The 23,379-nt window shown below is 37.7% G+C and overlaps 1 protein-coding gene across 1 annotated transcript in view; it reads right to left on the reverse strand.

Annotated features, from left to right (window-relative positions):
* The window catches only part of FRMPD1 (FERM and PDZ domain containing 1), an 89,635-nt gene that overhangs the window by 37,654 nt on the left and 28,602 nt on the right, over nucleotides 1-23,379 (reverse strand). Inside the window, exon 2 of the mRNA XM_029920265.1 lies at nucleotides 10,916-11,020. Coding sequence (XP_029776125.1) covers nucleotides 10,916-11,016 — 101 coding nt within the window. The 5' untranslated portion in view covers nucleotides 11,017-11,020. The remainder of the gene's footprint in view (nucleotides 1-10,915; nucleotides 11,021-23,379) is intronic.

Genomic DNA, 23,379 nt, shown 5'->3' on the forward strand with positions numbered 1-23,379 from the left:
TTTTGCATTCTTTTTCAGATTAAGTCTTCACAATTCAGTTTGTATTTCATATTTAGAGAGCATATCAGTTTGAACACTATGTTTTCATCAGAAATACTCAGGCTTCAAAAAACTTACAGTTAAAAAATAAATTTTCAGACCCAGCTTGTTGCAAACATACTTAAAATTTTCCAATAACTGAATTGTCAGTCTTTATATTTAAGTAAAATGAAATTTCAGACCCTTGGTCACAAATAAATATAAATAAATTTTAAAAATTAGATAACAAGATAGGAAAACACAGGAAAAATGTAAGCCATCAAAGCATGTAGCTTCTCCCTCATATAAACAAAAATTAACTCCCACTGGATCATAAGACCTAAATGTAAGAGCTAAAACTATATCACTTTTAGGAGAAAATATAGGAATAAATCTTTGTGACCTTGATAGGATACCAAAAGCATAAGCAACAATGAAAACACAGATAAACTGAACTTCATTAAAATTAAAAACTTTTGTGTTTCAAAGGGCATGATTCAGAAAGTGGAAAAAAACCCACACTATGGGAGAAAACATTTGCAAATCAGATATTTGGTAAGAACCTTGCAGCTAGCATAGAGCATTCTTATAAACACAAAGAAAAAAAAGAAAAATAATAAAAAGTGGACAAACGATTTAAATGGACATTCTCCAAAGATATACCAACAATGGGTAAGTGCATGAAAAGATGCTTGACATCATTAGCCATTATGGAACTGCAAATCAAAACCTCAAGGAGATACCACTTTATATACCCACTAGGATGGCCATAATCAAAGACAGGTCAAGTGTTGACAAAGATGTGGAGAAAATGGAGCCCTGATATCATCTAGCAGTTCCTCAAAAGACTAAACATTGAACACTGTATGACCCAGCAAGACTACGCCTACGTATAATCCCAAGAGAAATGAAAACATATGTCCGTACAAACTTGCATCCAAATGTTCATAGCAACAATATTCCTAATAGCTCAGAGTAGAAACAGCCCAAATGTACATCAACTGATGAAATTAAAAAATAGTCTACAGAATATCATTTGGCAACAAAATATGGATACATGCTAAAATATGGATGTACTTTGAACACATTCTGCTAAGTCAAAGGAGCCAGCCACAAACACATACACACACACACACACACACACACACACACACACATACTGTGTGACTCCACTTACATTATGTATTCAGAGTAGGCAAATCTATAGAGACAAAGTAGTAGTTGGCTAGGGCTGAAATCTGGAAGGAAATGAGGAGCAACTGCTAATATGTATGGAGTTTCTTTTTAGGGTGGTAAAAATCTTCCAAAATGGAGTATGGTGATGGTTGTGCATCTCTGTGAATAGATTAGAAACCAATGAATTGTATGCCTTAAGTGGGTGAACTGTAGAGTGTGCGTATTATATCTCAATAAAGCTGTTGAAAATAAGGTGAATCAGCTTAAAAAAATAAAATTCTGGGCAGTGGGAGGAGAAAGGCTTCAATACAAACATATGAAGAATGGGCATAAACACATGCAGTAAAATACTCAGATTTCACAGGCTAAGAGTATGTATATTGACAACTTGTACATGAAAAAATAAAATTGGTAAATAACATAGAAAATGTGCAACTTTATTAATTAAAGAAGCACAACCAAAAGGGCTACAGAGTACTACTACATGTCAAGTAAAGCACCAGATGTAAATAAAAATAATCAAGCCCTGGGATTTAAAGCTGACCATATAAATTGGCTATTCCATTTCTCTAGAAAATAACCAGGGAAACTGTAATATGAATTTAAAATCTGATCATTTTCTTTGACCTGTTACCATTTTTACTGCCATTCCTCAACGTAATCACCCCAAACAAAAGAAATAAAATATTATTCGTACTAGACTATGAATTCTTAAAAGATGAGGGTATTTATCTTTGTGTTCCCCAGGCCTGGTAAAGTCCTAGGATAGAGTGTGAGCTCAAAATACCCTGCCTCTTAAATATTCAAAAATATTTATCACAGCTTCATTCAAGAGTGGAGAAACTCAAACTAAATCAACAGAGGATAGATAAACTGAGCACAGCGAAGAATTACTCCAAGACTGCACATCAATTATCACATACCTAAGAACTTTAGACAGACATGGAAACACGGCTTAGAAAATACCCTTTCAGAGCATCCTCTAAACTGTCGTTCAGACCCCCTCCCTAAGGGAGAACTCAGATTATTCTAGATATAAATTCTCTCATCTCTAAGCTCTGACTCTCTCTTATGACATCTTGAGTTGCACTGATAGCTATCTGATTCCTTATATTACCCCAAATAGTCTCTAAATTTTCTGAATGTAGGAAGCACTTTTTATCCACCTCTGTATTTCTCAGTGCTGAGTAAAGATCATTTTTCTGCAGGAAGTGTTTGTACTTATTGAGTGAATACATGAGCAAAATATTGTACACAGAAAGCAGGATTACAAAACAGTAACTCAAATGACTGGCAAAAGGTGAAAATGTATGTATAACCATTAATAAATACCAGACAACTTGAATGTAAGTAACAGAGTTCAGTATTTGTCATTTTCCTTTGTTTGCTTAATTGGATATACAGTTCAGCTCTGTGACTAATTAGGACTCATCTTCTCCAGTCCTAGGGCTTTGCCTAGAGCTCAGTAAATGGTATCATGAGGACTCCTGGGAGGCATCCTTGACTTTACCCTGCTCTCATCCTTACTATCTGATCAGTCACAACACCCAAAGATCTCAAAAGATGTCCATTTCTATCTTCATGGCCACCATTCTGGTTCAGGCCCCCATTAAAATAAAAATAATAAAGACAGATTTCACTAATGACTCCATCCTGGTCTCTCCACTTTTCACTTCTGTCTCTCCTGAGTGACTCTCCATCCAGTACCCAGACTGACTTTATAAATGCAACCCTGCTTGGATGTCTCCCCTGACTGAATGGCCTAATCAGAAATCCTTGATATGATTTAATACAAGCTCCTGCCCACCACTCCAGTGTCTACAACCAAGCCATTCATTCTCTTGATATTTTTGTTCTAGCCAAACAAGTCTTCTTGGAGTTCCTCAAGTATACTGGCTTTTGCACAAACTCTTCCCTTTATCTAGAATCTTCCCTTGCCCCTATAACCCCTGAGAGCATACATGCTCTCCAGAAATTTACCAAAGAAACTCAACCCCGACTCTATCTTCTGGTTTTGGCAGATATATCTCCTTCTGTTGAACACACCCACTGAACATGTACATCCTTTTGTGAAATATACATACTTGCAATGACGTGAAGTCTCTTGTCCTCTCTAGACTATAATTTGTGTGGCAAAAAAGCATGTCTTTTTTGTCCCACATATGAAACTCAATGCTAGGCACATAGCAAGGCTAATTCACATATGGAGAATAAAAGATAAAGTAAACCTTACCACCTGGTTAAAACAGAATCCATTTTATGCTTTTCAAATGCGTAGTCTTCAGTTCTCTGACTCTTCCACTTGGAAGGGTGCGTTCCTCAACAATGGAAGACAAACAAGGCCCCACTGTGTTGACTTATCCCTGCACAGTGTCAGTGGCTTTGGCCCAAAGTCTGGATTTGACATTTTCCCCCACAGGCCACATTTCAGCTTTTGTTTGGAAAGGGATTGCTTGAGAACATGACCAAACCATGGCCTTTTCCTCACAAAGAATGTTTAATATTTGACAGGGAGCTGAAGGAAATGATCTGCAGCAAAATTTCCTCCTCTGAAGCATCTTATAAATATCACACTGAGCACTGATAATCCAAAAACTTATGTCTGGTTCCTCTGTAATGGCTTCAAACCATAAATCTGAGATCATTTCTATGATTTTACACTAGAATAGCATTAGACCTATGGCTCCATAATGGAATTCCTGTCAGCTGGATCTAGCCTATGGTAGGACTAGAAAAAAAAACATGTTACATTTACCATGAAACTAGTCTAGTGTAGATAAATTCTATATTTTATGGGTCATTAGTTCATACTAAATTGATCAACCCTGAAAAGAAAAAATACCACATGGAAATAAATTCTTCTTCTGATATTCTCTGCATTTCTATCTGTTCTCTGTTATATCAGAAAATATATTTTACTTCTATCCTGTAACAACAAAGAATTCACCTTTGAGTCCAGCAGGACGTGGAGAAACTATTTTGAATCTACATTTAAACACCATGTTATGTGTTCAGCTCGAATGATTTTAAAAGCTAAAGTCTTTTATAAGGTGGATTTTTAATCTAAAGTGTATTCAAAGAAGGCAGAAATTGAGGGAGCAGTCTACACCGGAGAGAAATGTAGCGTGTGTGTAGTTGCAATCATAGGACTATACTTACAGCAGTTTCTAGGGACCGTGTGATGTAGATATTGAGTATAGTGCTATAGAGCAAAGGCCTACAGTTGAGAAAAGTAATTATTCCATTAGTACTTTAAAAAGGAGCGTCAGAAGATGATGGCAACTCTGAAGGTACAGTGCAGGAGCCTTCCAGTCTGTTCTCAGACCTCCCCACTTTTGCCTAGGGTCAAGAAGCTCTTAAAAAATTGATATCTGTAATGGTCTTCCTACATCACTAGGAACATGAGAAAGGCCAAGGCCATCCCTATAATTAGGAAATAGTTTTATGGCTGCAGTGAACAAGTAAGTTTGGAAAACATGTAAAACCAACAGGAAGGGCTTCTGACACTAAGATGTCACGATACGTGTTCACATGCACACAGGAATGTGTGTACATTTGTGCCTTGGGGTGTGTGTGTGTGTGTGTGTACAACACGTATGTATGTGTTCATTAGTATTAAGATTCAAGCTGAGTTGAGGGACACCTGGCTGGCTCAGTTGATTAAGCATCCGACATCCTCTCAGGTCATCATGTAGTGGTTTGTGGATTTAAACCCCGTGTCAGGCTCTCCACTGTAAGTGCTGTCAGTGTGGAGCTGCTTCGAATCCTCTGTCCTTCTCGCTCTGCCCCTCCCCTGCTCTCTCTCTCAGAAATAAATAAACATTAAAAAAAAAAAGATTCAAGATAAGTTGAAAGGAATCTTTTTAAGCCCTAAGGATAAAACTCAGCACCAAGAAGGCTCCAAGTTGCATTAAGCTCTTCATGTTTCTTTAACTCTTGCTCAGGGACGCCTGGGTGGTTCAGTCCATTAAGCAACTCACTTCAGCTCAGGTCATGATCTCATGGTTCATGAGTTCAAGCCCCATGTTGGGCTCTGTGCTGACAGCTCAGAGCCTGCAGCTTGCTTGGGGTTCTGTGTCTCCCTCTCTCTCTGAGCATCCCTCTCTCATGCTCTGTCTCTTGTTCTCTCTCAAAAAAAAAAATGTTTTAAAAAATATTGCTCTATAAAATTAACGCTTGTAGATGAAGCATAAGAGAATTCAGTAAAGTTTATACTGAGTTGTTTTAATAATACAATAAAATTATTCTAAAGTTTACATGCAGGAATTGCAGGTAAGTGTAAAAATGATTGAAAATTTAATGCAGCTGTGTGAAAACAAGTAGATCAATGCTATAGAATAGTTAGCCTAGAAAGAGATCCAATTTCCAACTCATAGAAAGAGGAATTTCATAGATGATAAAAGAGGGGTCATAAATCATTAGAGAAAGGAAAAATCACTCACAATCAATGGTGATACAAACTACTTACTGTTTTGGGAAAAATCAACTTAAATCTCTATCTCATAGCCTGTTCTAAAATAAACTCCAAATTAAAGAACATAAAATATTTAAAGCTATTAAATTAAGTGGGAAATTAATTTAATTATTTATGGGATGAGGATTTGCTAAATTTAGAAGCAATCAAATAAATCTTCAAGAGAACACCATTACATAAAAGCCAAAACTTTTGCAGGAGAAAAGGTTGGTATAATTAAGTGAAAAGTATACTGTAGTCTAAGTCTTTATCATTTCATCACTTCTATAACTATACAAAGCTGTTAAAAAGATGACAGTTTAGTTCTGGGGCACCTGGGTGGCTCAGTCAGTTGAGTGTCTGACTTCAGCTCAGGTCACAATCTCAACATCCATGGGTTTGAGCCCTACATTGGGCCCTGTGCTGACAGCTCATAGCCTGGAGCCTGATTCAGATTCTGTGTCACCCTCTCTGCCTCTCCCCGGCTCCCAGTCTGTTTCTCTTTATCTCTCAAAAATAAATAAATGTTTTTTAAAAAATGACAATTTAGTTCAAAGCAAAATGGTTAAAAATTAGGTTATGATATAACATCACTATGTGGTAGCTTTTACTATGTACATTTTATTGCATTATTTATACAGAAATTCAAAACATGTCCCAGAGACCAGTTGAGAGGTTAGCTATTTTTAAAAGAACACTGGCACTGTAAGAGTTATTTTTATGCTGGAAGATGAACTTTGGCAAAGGGAGAGGAGTCATCTTCACCATATCTGAATGATTTTGCACTCCCTACAATTCTAGGTTTCACTAGGTTTGTACCTACCCAAGAATGCCCACTCACTCAAACTGAGTGCCACTACCTGAATTTGACTGATTGTACCAATAACCACTCACCAAAACTTTACGAAAATTGAAGAAATCAAAGCAACTTTGAAAGGTGACATTCTTCCAGAGAAGAACATCTGTTTTAAGATGCATTATAAAGTTCAAATATAACCCTCGGTGCATAAAAGTTATCAATTTCTTTAGCAATGTTTGGAAATGGAAATGGCTATTTTGACAAATTTGCTCCCAGGCAATTCAATTAGAGCCAGAAATAAATTTTAAATTTTATGGGGAAAATGGTAATTATAAGTAAATTAAGAGCAACGAGGCTGAAATGATTGGAAGCTTTGGAAAATATCTGGAAAAAAAAAAAAGAAGATTGCTAAAAGGTGCATAAAACTCAGAGTCAATGTAAATACTCAAATGCTAAATCCCACATCTAATTGGCTTACAGTATATAAATTTCAATCTTTATTTAAAATTTTCTACATGTTTTAAAACTGTAAGCCATCAAATACTTTCTTTGGAAGAAGGAAGAATTCTAAAATGTAAATGTATTTTAATAGATCATATGATCCCTTACAATGAAAGCCCTTAATCAACATTTATTGAATATCCATTACATACTATGCACTCTTCTGGGGCTCAAGATACTTTGCAAAATAAGACAGTCATGGTTCTTGGTCTCATACGTGGAAGTAGGTTGAGAGGAGAAAGGTCATATAATAAACAGGCAGGGGAGGCAGACAATGAACAAGTAAATCAGTGGATATGTCATTATAAACACTTATAACTGAGGGGTAATTACTCTGAAAGAAACAAATAGGGGGGCCCACTCTGTCAAGGAAGCAGGAGGAACAAGATGAGGCTGGAGAGTTAGGTTGGGGCCAGACTGTAAAGAAACTTGCAGGCCGTGGCCCAACGGCAGGTGAATCCCTGACCAGTTTGGGATGTGGAGGGGTGAGCATGGGAGAGAGAAGCGGTTTGTATATTGAAAATACCACTATGGCTTCAGGGTGGAGAATAGGCTGGATCAGAGAAAGAGTAAGTGAACATGGCAGAACCTTCAGGAACAGAGAGGTGGACAGATCTGAGGTGTTTCAAGGTGAACCGACAGGAGCTGCGGATGGGGTGGGTCCAGACTGTGGGTAAGAGAAAAGTTCAGGATGACTCCGAGGTTTCTTGACTCCCAGGTGGCAGGTGGTACCATTTATTCTATGCTAGGGAAACTGCAGTTATTTCCCCCAAACTTAGCCTTTCAGTTCTTGATCACTTTCAAGTAACCTGAGAACCCCAAGAACCCAGCCTGTATCAAGTTTGTGAGATTAGAGATGAAAAGCAATGTAAGCAAGGCTACATGGGATTTATGCTAGAAACACACAAGCATGATGTCTTCCATGCATGTTGCCAGAAACCTTTCCTTCTTTATCTTCTCTTTCTTAAGCACTTGGAAAACAAAACTATCTAGACACGTGGAAAGATTCTCAACATCACTAGCCATGAGGAAAATGCAAATCAAAACTGCAATGAGATGGGGCTCCTGGGTGGCTCAGTTGGTTGAGCGTCATGATCTCACAGTTCGTGAGTTCAAGCCCCGCATCGGGCTCTACAGACAGCTCAGAGCCTGGAGCCTGCTTCAAATTCTGTGTCTCCCTCTCTCTCTGCCCCTCCCCCACTTGTGCTCTCCCTCTCCATATGAAAAATAAACAAACATTAAAAAAATTTTTTTAAACTGCAATGAGCTATCACTTCACCCATACTAGGATGGCCACAATAGAAAAGAAAGATAGTAACAAGTGTTGGCTAGGATGGGAGACATTGGCACCCTCATATACACTGCTGGTGGACAGGTAAAATGGTATAGCCACTTGGGAAACAGTCTGGCAGTTCCTCCAAAGGTTAAATATTCAGTTACCATGTGACTCATCTATACCACTCCCAAGTATATACCCAAGAGACATGAAAACATATGTTCAAACTAAAACTTTTACACACATGTTCATAGCAGCCTTATTCACAATAGCCCCAAAGTGGAAACAGCCCAAGTGTATATTAACTGATGAATGGACAAAGAAAATATTCCATAGTGGAATATTACTTGGCAATAAAAATGAAATACTGATACATGCTATAACATAGATGACATCCGTCCATATAATGATAAGTTAAAGAAGCCAGGCACAAAAGACCACGTATTATATGATTCCATTTGGTGAAATATCCTGAATAGGCAAATCCATGGAGACAGCAAGTATAGGAGTGGTTTCCTGGGCCTGGGGGAAGGGCTAATGAAGAATGACTGCTCATAAGTATGAGATTTCTTTCCATATTAAAAATGTTCTAGGGGTACCTGGGTGGTTCAGTTGGTTAAGCGTCCAATTTTGGCTCAGGTCATAATCTCACAGTTCATGGGTTTGAGCCCTGCATCGGGCTCTGTGCTGACAGCTCAAAGCCCGGAGCCTACTTCAGATTCCCTCCCTCTCCCTCTCCCTCTCCCTCTCTCTCTCTCTCTCTCTCTCTCTCTCTCTCTCTCTCTCTCTGCCCCTCCCCTGCTCATGCTCTGTCTCTCTGTCTTTCAAAAATGAATAAATGTTTTAAAAAATTTTTTTAATATTCTAAAGGTGGACTGTGGTGATTGTACCACAGAATGCACAATTGTGTACATATACTAAATTTATACTAAAAATCACTGGGCTGTATACTTTTAGTGGGTAAATTTTATGATATGTAAAAGATATCTCAGAAAAGACATTGGCTAAAAAAAAACTTCCTATAGGTCAATATCATCTTTTATTAAATTCTGTGAGAAAAGCAGGATATTAGAGAGTCCCAGAGGTCAAACAGTTAGGCAACATCAGGTTAAAATTACACAGGTCACTTTTCTGCAGGAGTTCACAGAGCCTTTAACGTGCGAAAATGCACCGTGTGTAACATGCAAGAACAGGTAGGTAGGAGAGGGTATAGGCTGTGTCGCTTCCGAACCTTTGTGGAGCAGCATAACATAGGACTAGGCTTTGCAGAACCCGCTCTAGGAAACAATGCACCTAGCCGTTTCCCCATTCCTCACAAGTACCACTTGACCACCTGCAATCACTCCTGGGACTCAGTCACTGCTGGGTTACACAGGAGAGGCCACTACTTTCCCTGCGCTCATACAGCTTACTGTCCAGAAGGAAAAAAAGAGATGTGCTCAAATAAGTTGAAGAATACCAGGAGGAGCACTCTGCTGATGCTACCAGTCAAATACTGTGGGGTCCCATGGGCGTGGTTACGTCTAAGGAACACTTCATGGAAGACCCAATAGTTCAGCCAGACCTTGAGCTGTGGGTGGGTGCTGTATGCATGAAGTTGGGAGGAAGGGATCTGGCACAGGAGCCCTGGTCTAGGGTGAAAGAAGAAGACGACAAGCTTGTAGGAGGAGAACAGTAAATAGTTCATTTTAGCTGGAGTATGATGTGAATGAAGCAGAGCAGTAAGACAAATAGCTGTAAAGGACTAGGGGTCAGTCATGGAGAGCCCTGAATTGCAAACCAAAAATGTTTAAACATATCCTGTAAGAATTAGGAATGCACAAAAGATTTCTGAACACGGAGTGGGGATGATCTTAAGCAAGTCCATCTCTGAGCCTCAGGTGTTTACCTGTGGCACAGGGCTAATCCCATCAGCCCGGTCTCACTGCAGTGTGTGAGGATCGGAGCTCTTAGCCGCAAGGCAGTGTGGTCCTGAGCAAGGGTTATTGCTCAGCGGCACAACAGCTGTTTCCAGTTCCTTTGGAAGAATGTGTGTCTCAGAAACACCTGACACATGATATTTCATTTCTGTGGCAGGGCCAGATGGGAAATCTGAGATGGAAAATGAACGCTTGGAAACAGAACATATTTTAAGTTCTCCTGTAGCAGTCAAATCAGATCTGTATTTGATTTCACTTTATTTTGTTTAGAATGAAATAGGGACGCAAGGAAGGAACAACTGCTGGAAACAAAGACGGGGAAAGAATATAAACAGCAGATCACCAGACCGTCGCATCAAGGACTAAGACAAGGGGTGTGTGTGAGACAGAGAGAGACACAAAGTATGTGTGAGTGTGTGTCCAAGAATATAGGGGTGAGTATATTCCAAAGAGTATGCGCACATGAGTGTATGTATGCACATGTTTGTGTAAGTCCATTTGTGTGCAAGTGTTTGTAAATGTGTGTATGAGTTTGGTAGGAGTGTGCATTGTGGGTGCATGTTGAGATATATAGAGGGAAGAGTTGGAAGGGGACAGACGGAAAGGCACTCCAGCAAAACTGCTGATCTGTTTACGCTTCCCCCAACCATATGGGGTAAGAACAAAGCAAACTGGAGACTGATCCCTGGGTGCTGCCAAGACTGGCAAAATCTCCCCCCACAGGGACGCCAGATCCTAACAGACAGAAATCTCTGCTGGCCCAGGAGTCTTACCGGGCCGAGCTGTCCCGGGAACGCCGTAGCCATCTTGCCACCATTTGTTCTATTCTGTGTGCTTTCCGTGTCTGCAATAAACTGGTCTCCAGCTCTTCCATTTACCTACAAGGAAGAAGAGGTTTCTTAAGAAGCTAACCAAAAATATTTGGGAGAAGATTCTGACAAATGACTATGACGTCTCCTGTATTTGCCCATTTAAGAACATGCTGATCAAGTAACTAGGGCTCTCTTTCTTTGAAATTAACATAAACAAGTCTTCAGTGTCCCTAGAGTGGACAACTTTATAGCAGCCCTCTGCCTAAGGAGTCCATAGTCGTGGGAAACAGATTAGCTTTCTACCTCTTAAACAACTGAACAGAAGGATTAGGGAATAAAATAGATAAGGTTTCTCAAACTGTGACTGTGACCCATTGTATGAGACACACCTTACTACATGACACCACATGCTGCCCCCAAGACCCAAGAATGCATGTGTCCCTGAACAGCACAGCTCAGTTTTGCCTGCACTGGGAGCTGCATGTACATGGGAGCATTCTAATCATATTGTGCCAATTTTTCTGATTGCTGCTTCTTTTGCTCAATGTTTTGTATTTTCTTTCTTTTTTAAGTTTATTTATTTGCGAGAGTGAGCGCGAGTAGGGGAGGAGCAGAGAGAGAGAAGGAGAGAAGAGAATTCCAATCAGGTTCTGCACCATCTGCACAGAGCCCAAAGCAGGACTTGAACTCACAAGCTGTGAGATCATGACCTGAGCCGAAACCAAGAGCTGGATGCTTAACCAACTGAGCCACCTAGGCGCCCATTTATTTTGTATTTTCAAATAGGTAATTCATTTCTAGACTGGAAAAAAAAGATATACATTACTTATTGTGAACTTAAAAATTTATTAAGAGGGCAGATCTCATGTTAAGTATGCTCTTGCCAAAATAATGATTTTAAAAAGTGAAAAGTCTCCATTCTATCCTGACCTCATCCACCCAGTTCCCACACTCATTCATAATCACTGCTCTACTTTTTATTTACAGAGTTTCTTTATGCCTATATGAGCAAATACAAATAAAGATTTTATACGTCTTCCTCTTAACACAAAGGATAGTACATCATAAACCTTATTTTGCACTGTGCTTTCGTCTCAGAATATATATCCTTGGTATCTTTCTACATCAGTACATAGATACTTCTTCATTCTTTCTGACAACCCCTGAGTATTATATTGTATGAATGTACTATAATTTAAAAAGTAGTCCTCTCTTGATAGACATTTGGATTATTGCCAATCTTGTGCTATTATAAATAATACTGCAATGAATTATGTTGCACATATATCATTTCTGCATGTATGCAATTATATATCTGGATAAGTTCCCAAATATTGAATTACTAGGTCAGGAGTTATATGCATTTGTTCTTTGATAGATATTGTCAGATTACCAAGAAAACAAGACATACGCTTGAGATCAAAATTTCATGAAACAGTATATATTTCTATTTTTCTATTCTAGTTATTTTCACTTTCTAAAATATTGGCCTCAATTCACCAAGTTAATTTCACAACCCAATAAATAACCGCACAAAAGAAAACAAGACATTGGGAAATAAGTATGGATGCAGAGAAAACAAAAATGAATTCTAAGAGATTAGGTTGCTTAACACTATAATACATTTTCAAACCTTGACGACATAGATGGCTTCCAAGGAAAATATAAATGATATAAGATAACCCTGTAAGAGACAGAAAATCTAAAAAGACAATTATCATAGAACAGAAAGTTGATAAAGAACTACCCCTACAAAAAAGTCCCTGGTAAAGACAGATTCAAAGGTGAGTTCTTACAAATCTTTAAGATGTACCTCACCCTGATAAATTGTTTTGTTTTCTTTTCAATATAAACTTTTTTATTTTGGAATAATTTTAGATATAGAAAAAGGTTGCAGAGATAATATAGAGAGTTCCCATATACCCTTCATTGAGTTTTCTCTAATGTTAACATCTGACAGAGTTGTTGTATCTTTGTCAAAATTAACACTGGTCCAATAATATTAACTAAACTCTAGACTTTATTCAGATTTCAGCAGTTTCTCCACAAACATTCCTTTTTCTGTTGCAGGATCCAATCCTGGATACCATGTTCCTTTTAGCCATCTTAGTTTATTTCCCCCAAACTTCCCCAAATGCTGTTTTAGCTGTTCTAGAGTATAAAGAAGGAAAGCTCCCAAAATCGTTCTGAGCAGCCAGTATAACATTGATATCAATTCTGATAAAACAGTACAATAAAGTAGAAATACAATCTCTCTTGTGAATATCAAAGTAAATATCATAAATAAAACGTCAGCAAGAAGAATCTATCAGCCATCAACAGAGTAACAGCACGATCTATCCCAGGAACACACTGGCAAGGCACACGAAAATGAAAGCAGGACACCCAACTTGACCACTTTGAAAGTGAGAGATTTACACTTCTCAGTTTAATGGCAGCCAAATACAAATCAGTGGGCAAGAATAGGTTGCATCAAAAAGTAAATTCCATCTAGATCAAGGGATGTGTTGATCTAGTTTTTTTCTACAATAGGAACATCAGACCCGAATACTGCCTTCAGTTCTAGGCAGCTCACTTTTTTTTTTTTTTTTTAATTATAAAAGAGAGAGTAGATTTCTGGTTAAGCATGGTGAATTGAAACTATGTCTTAATCTCTTCTCTTTCCCAAATCTTATAAATTACAGCAAAGGACTATAAGGCGATTGAACCCATAGAATACAAAGAAGAAGAAAGAAGACAGTATATGAGAGATAAAAACAATGTTGGGAAGATAGAAACTGTTTGGAGGAGAGGTTACTGAACAGAGTAAAGGAAACAGAAACCTATGTGCCTTCAGAGTTGGATTCTGATGAGTTTAGCTGAGTTTTGCTAAGATGGATCAAGAATTAGAGGCAGCAGGCATGGGAGAAGACGGATAAAGCATAGGGCTGGAAATGTGGAAATGGATTTCTATAAGGAGCAATTTTATTCACAGGCCCTAGCCCACTCCTCTTGCCCACCAAAACAACCACTCCCTCTTCACCCTACTGGAGACAAGAGGCTTATTCTCTGGAGAAATCAAACCAGAGAGCTTCCAAACTTAGGGAGACCCGGCCCAATAGAGACTGCAGGATTGAAAAAATAGAAGGATTAAGTAAAACTCTTCTTACTGAATGACAAGACCTTCTTCCTCCTCCTTTGCCCAGCTCCCAAACTACTGGCAGTTAGGACTTTATGTCCCAAGCAAGAGACTAGAGAATCCTTTTCTGGAGAATTGAAAAGAACCATAGAAAAAACTTCAGATGATGATACTTCTGGCAACTTGGTGCCTGATCGTCATGCACTGATACCTGTTAATTCAGTGAGCCCCACACATCATACAAAGTTTCTTACACATGAATGGATATTTGAGAAAGTAATACATTATGAAAAACATATTAAACAGAAAAACTCAGAAGAAACAGAGACAATGCAGGAAAAAAAAGGAAAAAATCATAGAGCCTTAAAATACCACATGAAACAAGAAGAGGATTTTCTTAGAAAAAGAGAGCAGAGAATGGGAACACGTGAAAATTAAAAATAAGATAGGCAGAGTTTAAAAGTTCAATTAAAAAGTTGAGAATGTCAGTGAAGTCAATGAAATATTGTAGAAATAGTAACGAAAAGCCAAAGACAGGGAAAACAGAGAAACTTAGAAATGTACAGTGTCAATCCAGGACGTCCTATATTCAGCTAAGAGGAATTCCAGAAGGAGAGAACAAAGGAAATGGAGATAAGGAAATTACAAAATAATTCAATAAAATTCCTTAGAAAAAAATTTAGAAAAACCCAAGTTTCCAGATTAAGAATATCTACAAACTACCCACATCAAGAAATAACACTGTAAAATTTCAGAAACTAAAAGAATATCTTCCAAACTTCCAGAGAAAAAGATATATGGCAGACAGACAATTGAGAAGAAAAATGGCATTAGACTTCTCAGTAGCAACAATGGAAGCTTGAAGACACTGAAGCCATGTCTTCAAATTTCCGAAGACAAGTTACTTCAATTTAGAATTCTATACCCAGCCGAACTACCAATCAAAGAGTAGAGACATTTTCATATGTTCACATCTCAGAAAATTTACCTCTCCTACACCCTTTCTCAGGATGCTCATAGAGGATGTGCTCCAGCAGAAGAAGTAAATAAGGAAGAAATGTGATCCAGGAAATTGGGGATGAAATCCAGACAAGAGACAAAGGGAACACCCATGATGAGTATGAAGAGATGTACTATGATAGTGCCTGTATGAGAGATCTATAGAGACCAACCTTACAGACTGGTGCATGAAGACCAAGGTCTTAGGAAAAAAGATGAATATAGATTATCTTATATGTTTCTTCAGAAAAATTCACTGAGAAGCTGTTGGAGGGTGTGAAAAAATTAGCAATAAGTACATGGAAAACTAAGCAAATAAAAAACAAGAAATTCTGGAATACAAGAAAAAAAAGAAGTATAGTAAAGGTAACCAAATTTTAATTAATTACTTGGCTCAGAAATGAACAATATTTACATTGTCCTAATAATGTAAACACTAAGAAATGATTTCTCAAAAACAGCAGATATGATTTGGGGAGGCTATGGTGAAGAGGAGCTGGTGTTGTGGTGTAAGAGCTAAAACCTCATCCACCACAATAATTAAATAATGTCTAAAATTAATAAATAATGAAAAAGTAATGTAAGCATATTTCTCAGAAAGATGGAGGGGACAAAAGCAGAGGATACAGCTAGAAGAATTGAAAGAGGTTGCGTCTAAGGCGAGTAACTAGATGCTAAGGAGGAGTGTTGATTTCTATTTAAACCCTTAGTACTATTTTCTTTTTTTTAAATGATATAGCTATTGTTAATTATGTCAGCTAAAGTTTAAAACCTGAATATATGCCTATAGTAAAATACACAGAAAAATATAATGAAAATAGAATTATCAATTGCTAATTTTTTATGCTTATACATGCTATATGTTTTTATTAAAATGAGATATTATCATTTTCCCACTTAGTATTTCATGAATATCATTGCATATTAATATTTAAGCATTTATATCATCATTTTAAATTGCTTTATAGTATTTTCTTTGGCTATGTCATAATTTATTCAGTAAATCTATCATTAGACACTTGTCTTATTTCCAATTTTTCAGTATTATAAAAGGTTTACAATGAACAACCTTATTTATGATAAATAGCTACTTCCCAGAAATTTTCTTGGGATAAATTCCTCACATTGAAATTAATGGATTTAAGCACATGTCATTTTTAAGAATTTGGATGTGTATTGTCAAATTGCTTCCAAGAAGGTACCAGTTTTCATTCCCTGATAGATTTTATGAACACTGAATATTCTCACTCAAAAATGTTTTTAGGGGTGCCTGGGTGGCTCAGTCAATTAAGCGTCCAACTTCGGCTCAAGTCATGATTTCACAGTTTGTGGGTTCGAGCCCTGCGTCAGGCTCTGTGCTGACAGCTAGCTCAGAGCCTGGAGCCTGCTTCCAATTCTGTGTGTCCCTCTCTCTCAAAAATAAATAAACATTAAAAAAAATTTTTTAGAGGGCTTATATATAATACACTTATAGATTAAGCCTGGCACTTGATAAATGCTTAAAACTTTATTTTTTTTAGAGATAACTTTTGTTCTACACCATACACATTACCTAAACAATTTAGTAACTTCTGCTATCCATTTCTAAGCCTGTTTCCTGTTCTGCACAATGGTTCTCCTTTTTAAAAATATTTGCTAATAGGATGGAAAGTAGCATCTAATTATGGTGGAAATATATATTTCTTGAAAAATATAGAAAAAAGTAAATACAGACATAATTCCATCACATTAAAAATAATATAAAGCATTTGGTGGGTATTTGCATCAACTTTGCCCTAAATTTATACCAATTTCTATTACATATATTAAAATGTATAGCTCACAAAAATAGAATCATTCTACTGTCAGTCTGCATTTTTTATTTTTTATTTTTATTTTTTATTTTTTTAAATAATTTTTTTAATTTTTTTTTAAATTTATTGTTTATACAGAGAGAGACAGAGCATGAGAGGGGGAGGGGCAGAGAGAGGAGGAGACACAGAACCGGAAGCAGACTCCAGGCTCTGAGCTGGCTGTCAGCACAGAGCCTGATGCGGGGCTCGAACCCATGAACGTGAGATCTGACCTGAGCCGAAGTCGGAGGCTTAACCGACTGAGCCACCCAGGCGCCCCCAGTCTGCATTTTTTAAACCAGTGACTATATCATGGACATCTTTCTATATCAGAGCTCATTATAGTTTTTACTTAAAGTTATTTGGCTACTAGTACATCTGAACATTTTTCATGAGCTATGGTCACTTAAATTTCTTTTCTGTTACTTTCTTATTTTTCCTTTTTTTTTTCTACTGGAATGCTTGCTTCCTTGCTATTGTTAAAGCTCTTTTATAACAAGGATTGTTTAATGTCCCTTTCCCAAGGACACAAAATCATATCATATTTCTGTGAGACTTACCATGGAGGGTCAAGAATGCAGGTTCCAGTGTCTGACACACAGACTAGTCGGAAAGGATAGAAGAATAAACATCAGCAAGCACACAGGATACTGTTTTCAAATATCAGTTGCCTCAGTCAGGCCCTTAATAGGAGTCAGCTGACAACTTTAGGATATGGCTATTAACTCCGTTTGTCTGTTTTTTCTGCTTATCACACTTTCAGCATCTTCCTAGAAAGGTCTAGGATGGTAGAAGAACTTTAAACCAAGTCATGTGAAAACTCATTAAAAAAATCAGAGAATATTTATTTGACAAAGATTTGGAGGAGGCCTATCTGATCATGGTTCACAAAATCACCAAAAGTCCACCACATAGAAATAACTGCATGGATGCAGGAGGGACACTGCAATGGAAAACAGGGACCAGATGACCTCGGTGGCTTTTCCTATTTGTGCAACTTGAGGTCTTAACCAGATCGAGAAGTCAGACAAGATGATATTTGTTAGGCTCTGTCTTAAAATTCAAAGACCCACATCACCTAGAGCAGCTAAGGATCCTAAAGAAACCACAGCACTAGAAGATAAAAGAAATCGCGGACCTCTCTGTTGTTTCTCTCCAAATGACTGCAGAGATGTCAGGGATCTCGGACATCTCCCAAAGCTTTTCCATTCCTTTTGAAGGTCATCAACTTGCAATGGCTACTTGCAGGGAATTGTTACAAAACTACTGCCAAATATAATTTAGCTAAATGATTCAAATAAACATATATGGCTATAATGATAAAATTAATTTGCATTATATATCTGAACTGTGGATAAGGCATGAGCCTTCATCCGGGGATGAAGAGCAAAGAAACAGCAATGTCAACCAAGCCATTAAAAGTGCTCCCTGATTCAGCAAGGTCTGAGCAGGAGAGTTTAAAGCCAAGAAAATGACCTGCTAATGGTTTTAATATTAGCCTCTGGATTGCTGGGCTAATGGAAGAAAGTAAGAGCTCAGGTAATCTCCAAACATTTGAATCTTTTCTGCAATCCCACTGCCAAGAAGTCATCCAGCCTCTAATTGTTCTGTCATTTACTGTTGGACCCATCTTATTGCTAGAAAGTTTCTTTACATGAAGCTGCATTCCACCACGCCTCGCTGGAGCTTCAGTCCTCAGTGGCAGCAGGGCCTCCCTCCCCACTCCTCCCAGCATCTAGCACAAATAAGCCCCTTCTTCTGTACATAAACCTTTCCTGATTTGGACATAGCAATCTTGTTGCCATATTTAAGTCTCCTCTGCCCCAGAATAAATGTCCCCAGTTCTTCCACAGTTCTTTATATGACAGAATCACTTTCGATCACCCTCCTCTGGGCACACACCAATTTGGCAAAATCCTATAAGGGGCTGAATCCCCACACTGAATACACTTCTGGTTGTCTGGAACAAGTAATATGAAAAGGTAAACTCTCTCAAAGTATTTTGTAAATGGAGAAGAGGACTAAATACACTGGGAGACAGTTATCCTAAAAGCACTGGACAATTAAGGATATAATCCTTCAAAAGGGATAGAAAAGGTTAAAGAACTTCAAGCAACTAGTACCAGCTGTTGAGAAATGAAAATTACCAAAAAGCAGCAAAGGATATAAGAGAAACTGAAGAGCCCACAATCATGTACACTAAGTGGAAATTTTAAAATAAAACTGGATAGCAATTCAAGTGAAGCTATCAGACCTTGAATCAGATTGAGGATATTCCACTCACAATAGAGACGGGCAGAGAAAAGAGAAAGGGAAAGCACACAATTGAAATCAAAGAGTCAAAGGTAAATTTCTTGAGCTGAAAAAATATGTCTCAAATATAAAAAGCACAAAAAGCAACATGCCTTGAGGAAGACTCCTTACAAAGCAAGTGAAGTTCTTAAACTTCAAAGATTAAAGAAGCATCTTTCAAACATGTTTTAAAAGAGGGGAAAAAATACAATCACTTGCAAAGAAAAGATCAGGCTCATATGTTTTGCAGCATATTATTTAGGTATAGACTCAAGTTTGTTCTTTTTCTCTCTGGGGAATACAAAAGCTTTACAAGTGAAATTTGAAACTCTGTTCTTTAAAGACATCCGGAGGAGTCCTTCTGTGATTTTTTTTTTAACCTACTAGTGAAGGCCTTTTGTGAGCTTCATGGTTTGTTTTTGCTTTCACTATTTCCTCTCTCCTCTTATTACACTGTCAGCAACTTGAGCATTAGAGACCATGTCTTATCTCTATTTATTTTCTCCCAGGATCTGTCACATAAGCTCAGTAAATGTTTGTTGAATGAGAGAATGAACAAAATTAAAATAAAAGCAGAAATAAACTGGAAAATTAAATAAAATTTCACTTAATAGAGATGAAGTTAATGTGGGTTAAAAAGTGACAAAGACTGACAAAACCAGTAGACCAAGGGTACAAATTATTATAACAAAAATGAGAAATGATCAAAGACAGATAAACATTAGAGGAAAAATACTAGAGAGTGCTATACATGTTATGCACAAGAAATTTAGATAAGCTAAGTAAATATGGGTGGCTTTGGAGGATATATTAGGAATGTACCTTTCTAGAGTCTTCCTGGCAAGTCCTTCAATTTTCCTGAGGGACAGACTCGTGGGTAACAGGGTCAGTCTCACAGAATGATGTCTTCCAAGATTTCCCCATCAAACCTATGCTATACTGTATACTATACATAGTAGTATATAGTAGTATATTAGTGTACTCTTACATATCAAGGGATTTTCCTAAACCAGTTCTTTGGTCATAGTGGAAGACATACTTTCCATGTAGGGTCTTAAGAGGAAAAGACTCTAAGACCTATGCAGGAAAACAAAAATCTGACGCTCAACAGGGAAACACCCTGGTAGTCTCTGGGAACCCAAGAAACGAAGGGGTTGATGTTGATTTTTCCTGGATGTGATGAAGATACTATTCTTTTAATCCATGGGTGCCTGGGTGGTTCAGTCAGTTAAGCATCTGATCCTTGGTTTCAGCTCAGGTCATGCTCTCACAGTTCATGAGTTTGAGCCCTGCATTGGGCTCTGCACTGGTAACACAGAGCCTGCCTGGGATCCTCACTCTTTCTATCTCTCTTCCCCTCCCCAACTCATGCTGTCTCTCTCAAAATAAATAAAATCTTTTTAAAAATCCAGTTTATGAAACACCCATTTACTGAAAAAACACCCAGTGCAGGTGACCATATATGAGAGATGAATGAAATATAGCCCTCACTTCAGGAAAGGGTCAGCTCTTCTCTCTGACTGGTGGTGAGAGGTACCTAGCACTGAAGGGTACCTGGCAGAATGGTCAGTGTATTTGGCCCATTTATTCTATGGTTTCCACAGGCTGATCAACTCCAGGAAACAGTCAATTTAACACCTTCACCTCCAAAAGCAAAGAATATGAAATAAAGACTCCAAGGGCCCCTAGGTGACTCAGTCGGTTAAGCGTCCAGCTTCAGCTCAGGTCATGATCTCACGGTTCATGGGTTCGAGCCCTGCATCGGGCTCTGTGCTGACAGCTAGCTCAGAGCCTGGAGCCTGCTTCAGATTCTGTGTCTCCCTCTCTCTCTGACCCTCCCCTGCTCGCACTGTCTCTTTCTGTCTATCAAAAATAAATTAAAAACCTCCAAGTAAATCTATATCTGCAGAAGAAACTTAGAAGGTGAATTTTTTTTAATCTGTGAAAAAAGTACCCTACATAGAATTTGATATATTATTGTGTTTATAAAGAATTATTTCAAACTCTCCCCAAAATTAATACACAGTATTCATCAACAGAGAACATGACAGCAGTCTACCAAGTTCTTCTAATAATGCAAAGATAGACCTGAATTTAAAATCTGACAAAGCTTTACTAAAAAGGGACATAGGTCAATCTTATTCATGAAATAGTTAAAATATTCCTAAATAAGATCATATCCAGAAATGTTAATAATCTTGAAGCTGGGAGAAGGGCATGGAAAGTTCATTTTACTGTTTTCTCTACTTTTGGATAGAGAGATCTTAATATGCTTGCTTTTTTAATAAAAAAAAATTACCTCCAGCAAAATACATGTTATAAGGATAATATATCATAACCAAGCTAGTTATCCTAAGGAGAAAACCTCAATATAAGGAAAATTATTAATATATGTTATCTCATAAAAAGTAATAAAGTAAATGATCATAAGATGCTGGAAACTAATCTTGTTTGATTTTCACACACCAGGCAATTCAATATCACTTTAGAAAAGCAAAATAGAAGCATCCCACTTAAAAGAGAAAATAAAATTACGATGTTTATTACAACACTGGAGTTGCTAGCCAGTGCAATGCAACATGAAAGAGAAGTTAGAGATAAATACAGCAAAGGCACTTACACCATCTGTGTCTATAGGTGGCATGATTGCACATGTGACTCAATTTGAAAATACCGGAGATAAATCACCTGAGCAAAACTGTTCATTTGTGAAGATGTAGGAGAATTTATGAACAATCACAAATCCTGAAATGGACTGTGTGTGTAAAAGGAACCTGGGCTTGCTCTGAACAGCCCTAACCAGATTCATCAAAGTTCATGAAGACATACTTCAGCTCAATGTGAAGAACTTTTCTATTTTTTAAAGGAAATTTTAAAAACATACACAAAAGTAGACACAATAGTGTCATAAATCTCTATGGGCCTACGGAATTAGCCTAAACTTTTATCTATTTTGCCCATCTTGAAAAGAATTTTTCATAATCAGAGCTCTCAAAATGGTACGGGCTGCCTTGAAGGAGAAAAAACTTTTCATCACCAACGTGTCCATGAACTCAAAAGGTATTAGCAGATCAGAGATCCAGAGAGGACAGTCAACACTGGAGAGGAACTAAATCCGTATGTGCCCTCCAAGAGGCTATGATTTAGGAGGTGAAATGAACCCAGATTGTGAGTTGGTCTCGGCCAGGCCTTAAACAATTTAACTCCTGAAACCAATATTATACTACATGTTAACTAAATAGAATTTAAATAAAAACTTAAAACATTAAAAAAAGATCATTATATACCCCCCAAAATTAAAAGCAGAGTTTTTTCTCTTAGTCATCTTATATCCAACTCCCAACATAAATATTTAATAAATTCAAGAAATGTTTGTTAAATACATAAATGACAAACATGAATGGAATACAAAATGGAATGGTGGGACTTCCACATGACAGTAATAAACAGAAAAAATAATAAAATGTAAACATTCTTACACCTAATCTCCAATATACTGAAGACCCACGATATAAACCAACTGTTGATGCAAGAAAATTAAAAAGCCTAAGAAACCAAAATGCCTGACAAATGCCCAGCCTCTGGAATAATGAGAGAAATAAATGACCAAACTGGCATTTGCTCTTAGACATAAAGTGCTAAAACTTCTCCATTTTCCTCCTTTGACTCCTGTGACATGGGTCCCATTTCCTTCAGCCTCTCAGACGACAAACACCTATTCAGTCTTGACTCACCTTGTTTCATGCCCCACAGTGATCCAGTCCCCAAGTTCTATTGACTTTGCTTCCAGTTTTGCTTTGTTTTTTTAATAGAGAGATTGAGACTGAGCACACAAGGAGGGAAGAGGGATAGAGGGAAAGAGAACCTGAAGCAAACTCCGTGCTGAGCACGGAGCCCAAAGTGGGGCTTCATCCCACAACCCTGGGATCATAACCTGAGCCAAAATCAAGAAACAGATGCTTAACTGACTGAGCCACCCAGGCACCCCTGCTTCTGGTTGTCTTAATCTCTCACTTCCTCTCCTTTCTTGGTGCTACAGCCACAGTTCAAACTTTCACTGTGACTTAAAATAATCTCCTGGCCAGTCCCTGCTTCTAGGTTTGCCCTCCATCAGTCTGCCCTCTGTATGGCTACCAAAGTGATAATAAGATGTCATTCTAATCACATGCTCATTTTCAAAATCC

Source organism: Suricata suricatta, chromosome 13, assembly GCF_006229205.1.
Source record: "Suricata suricatta isolate VVHF042 chromosome 13, meerkat_22Aug2017_6uvM2_HiC, whole genome shotgun sequence".
In the NCBI taxonomy this organism is placed as follows: domain Eukaryota; kingdom Metazoa; phylum Chordata; class Mammalia; order Carnivora; family Herpestidae; genus Suricata; species Suricata suricatta.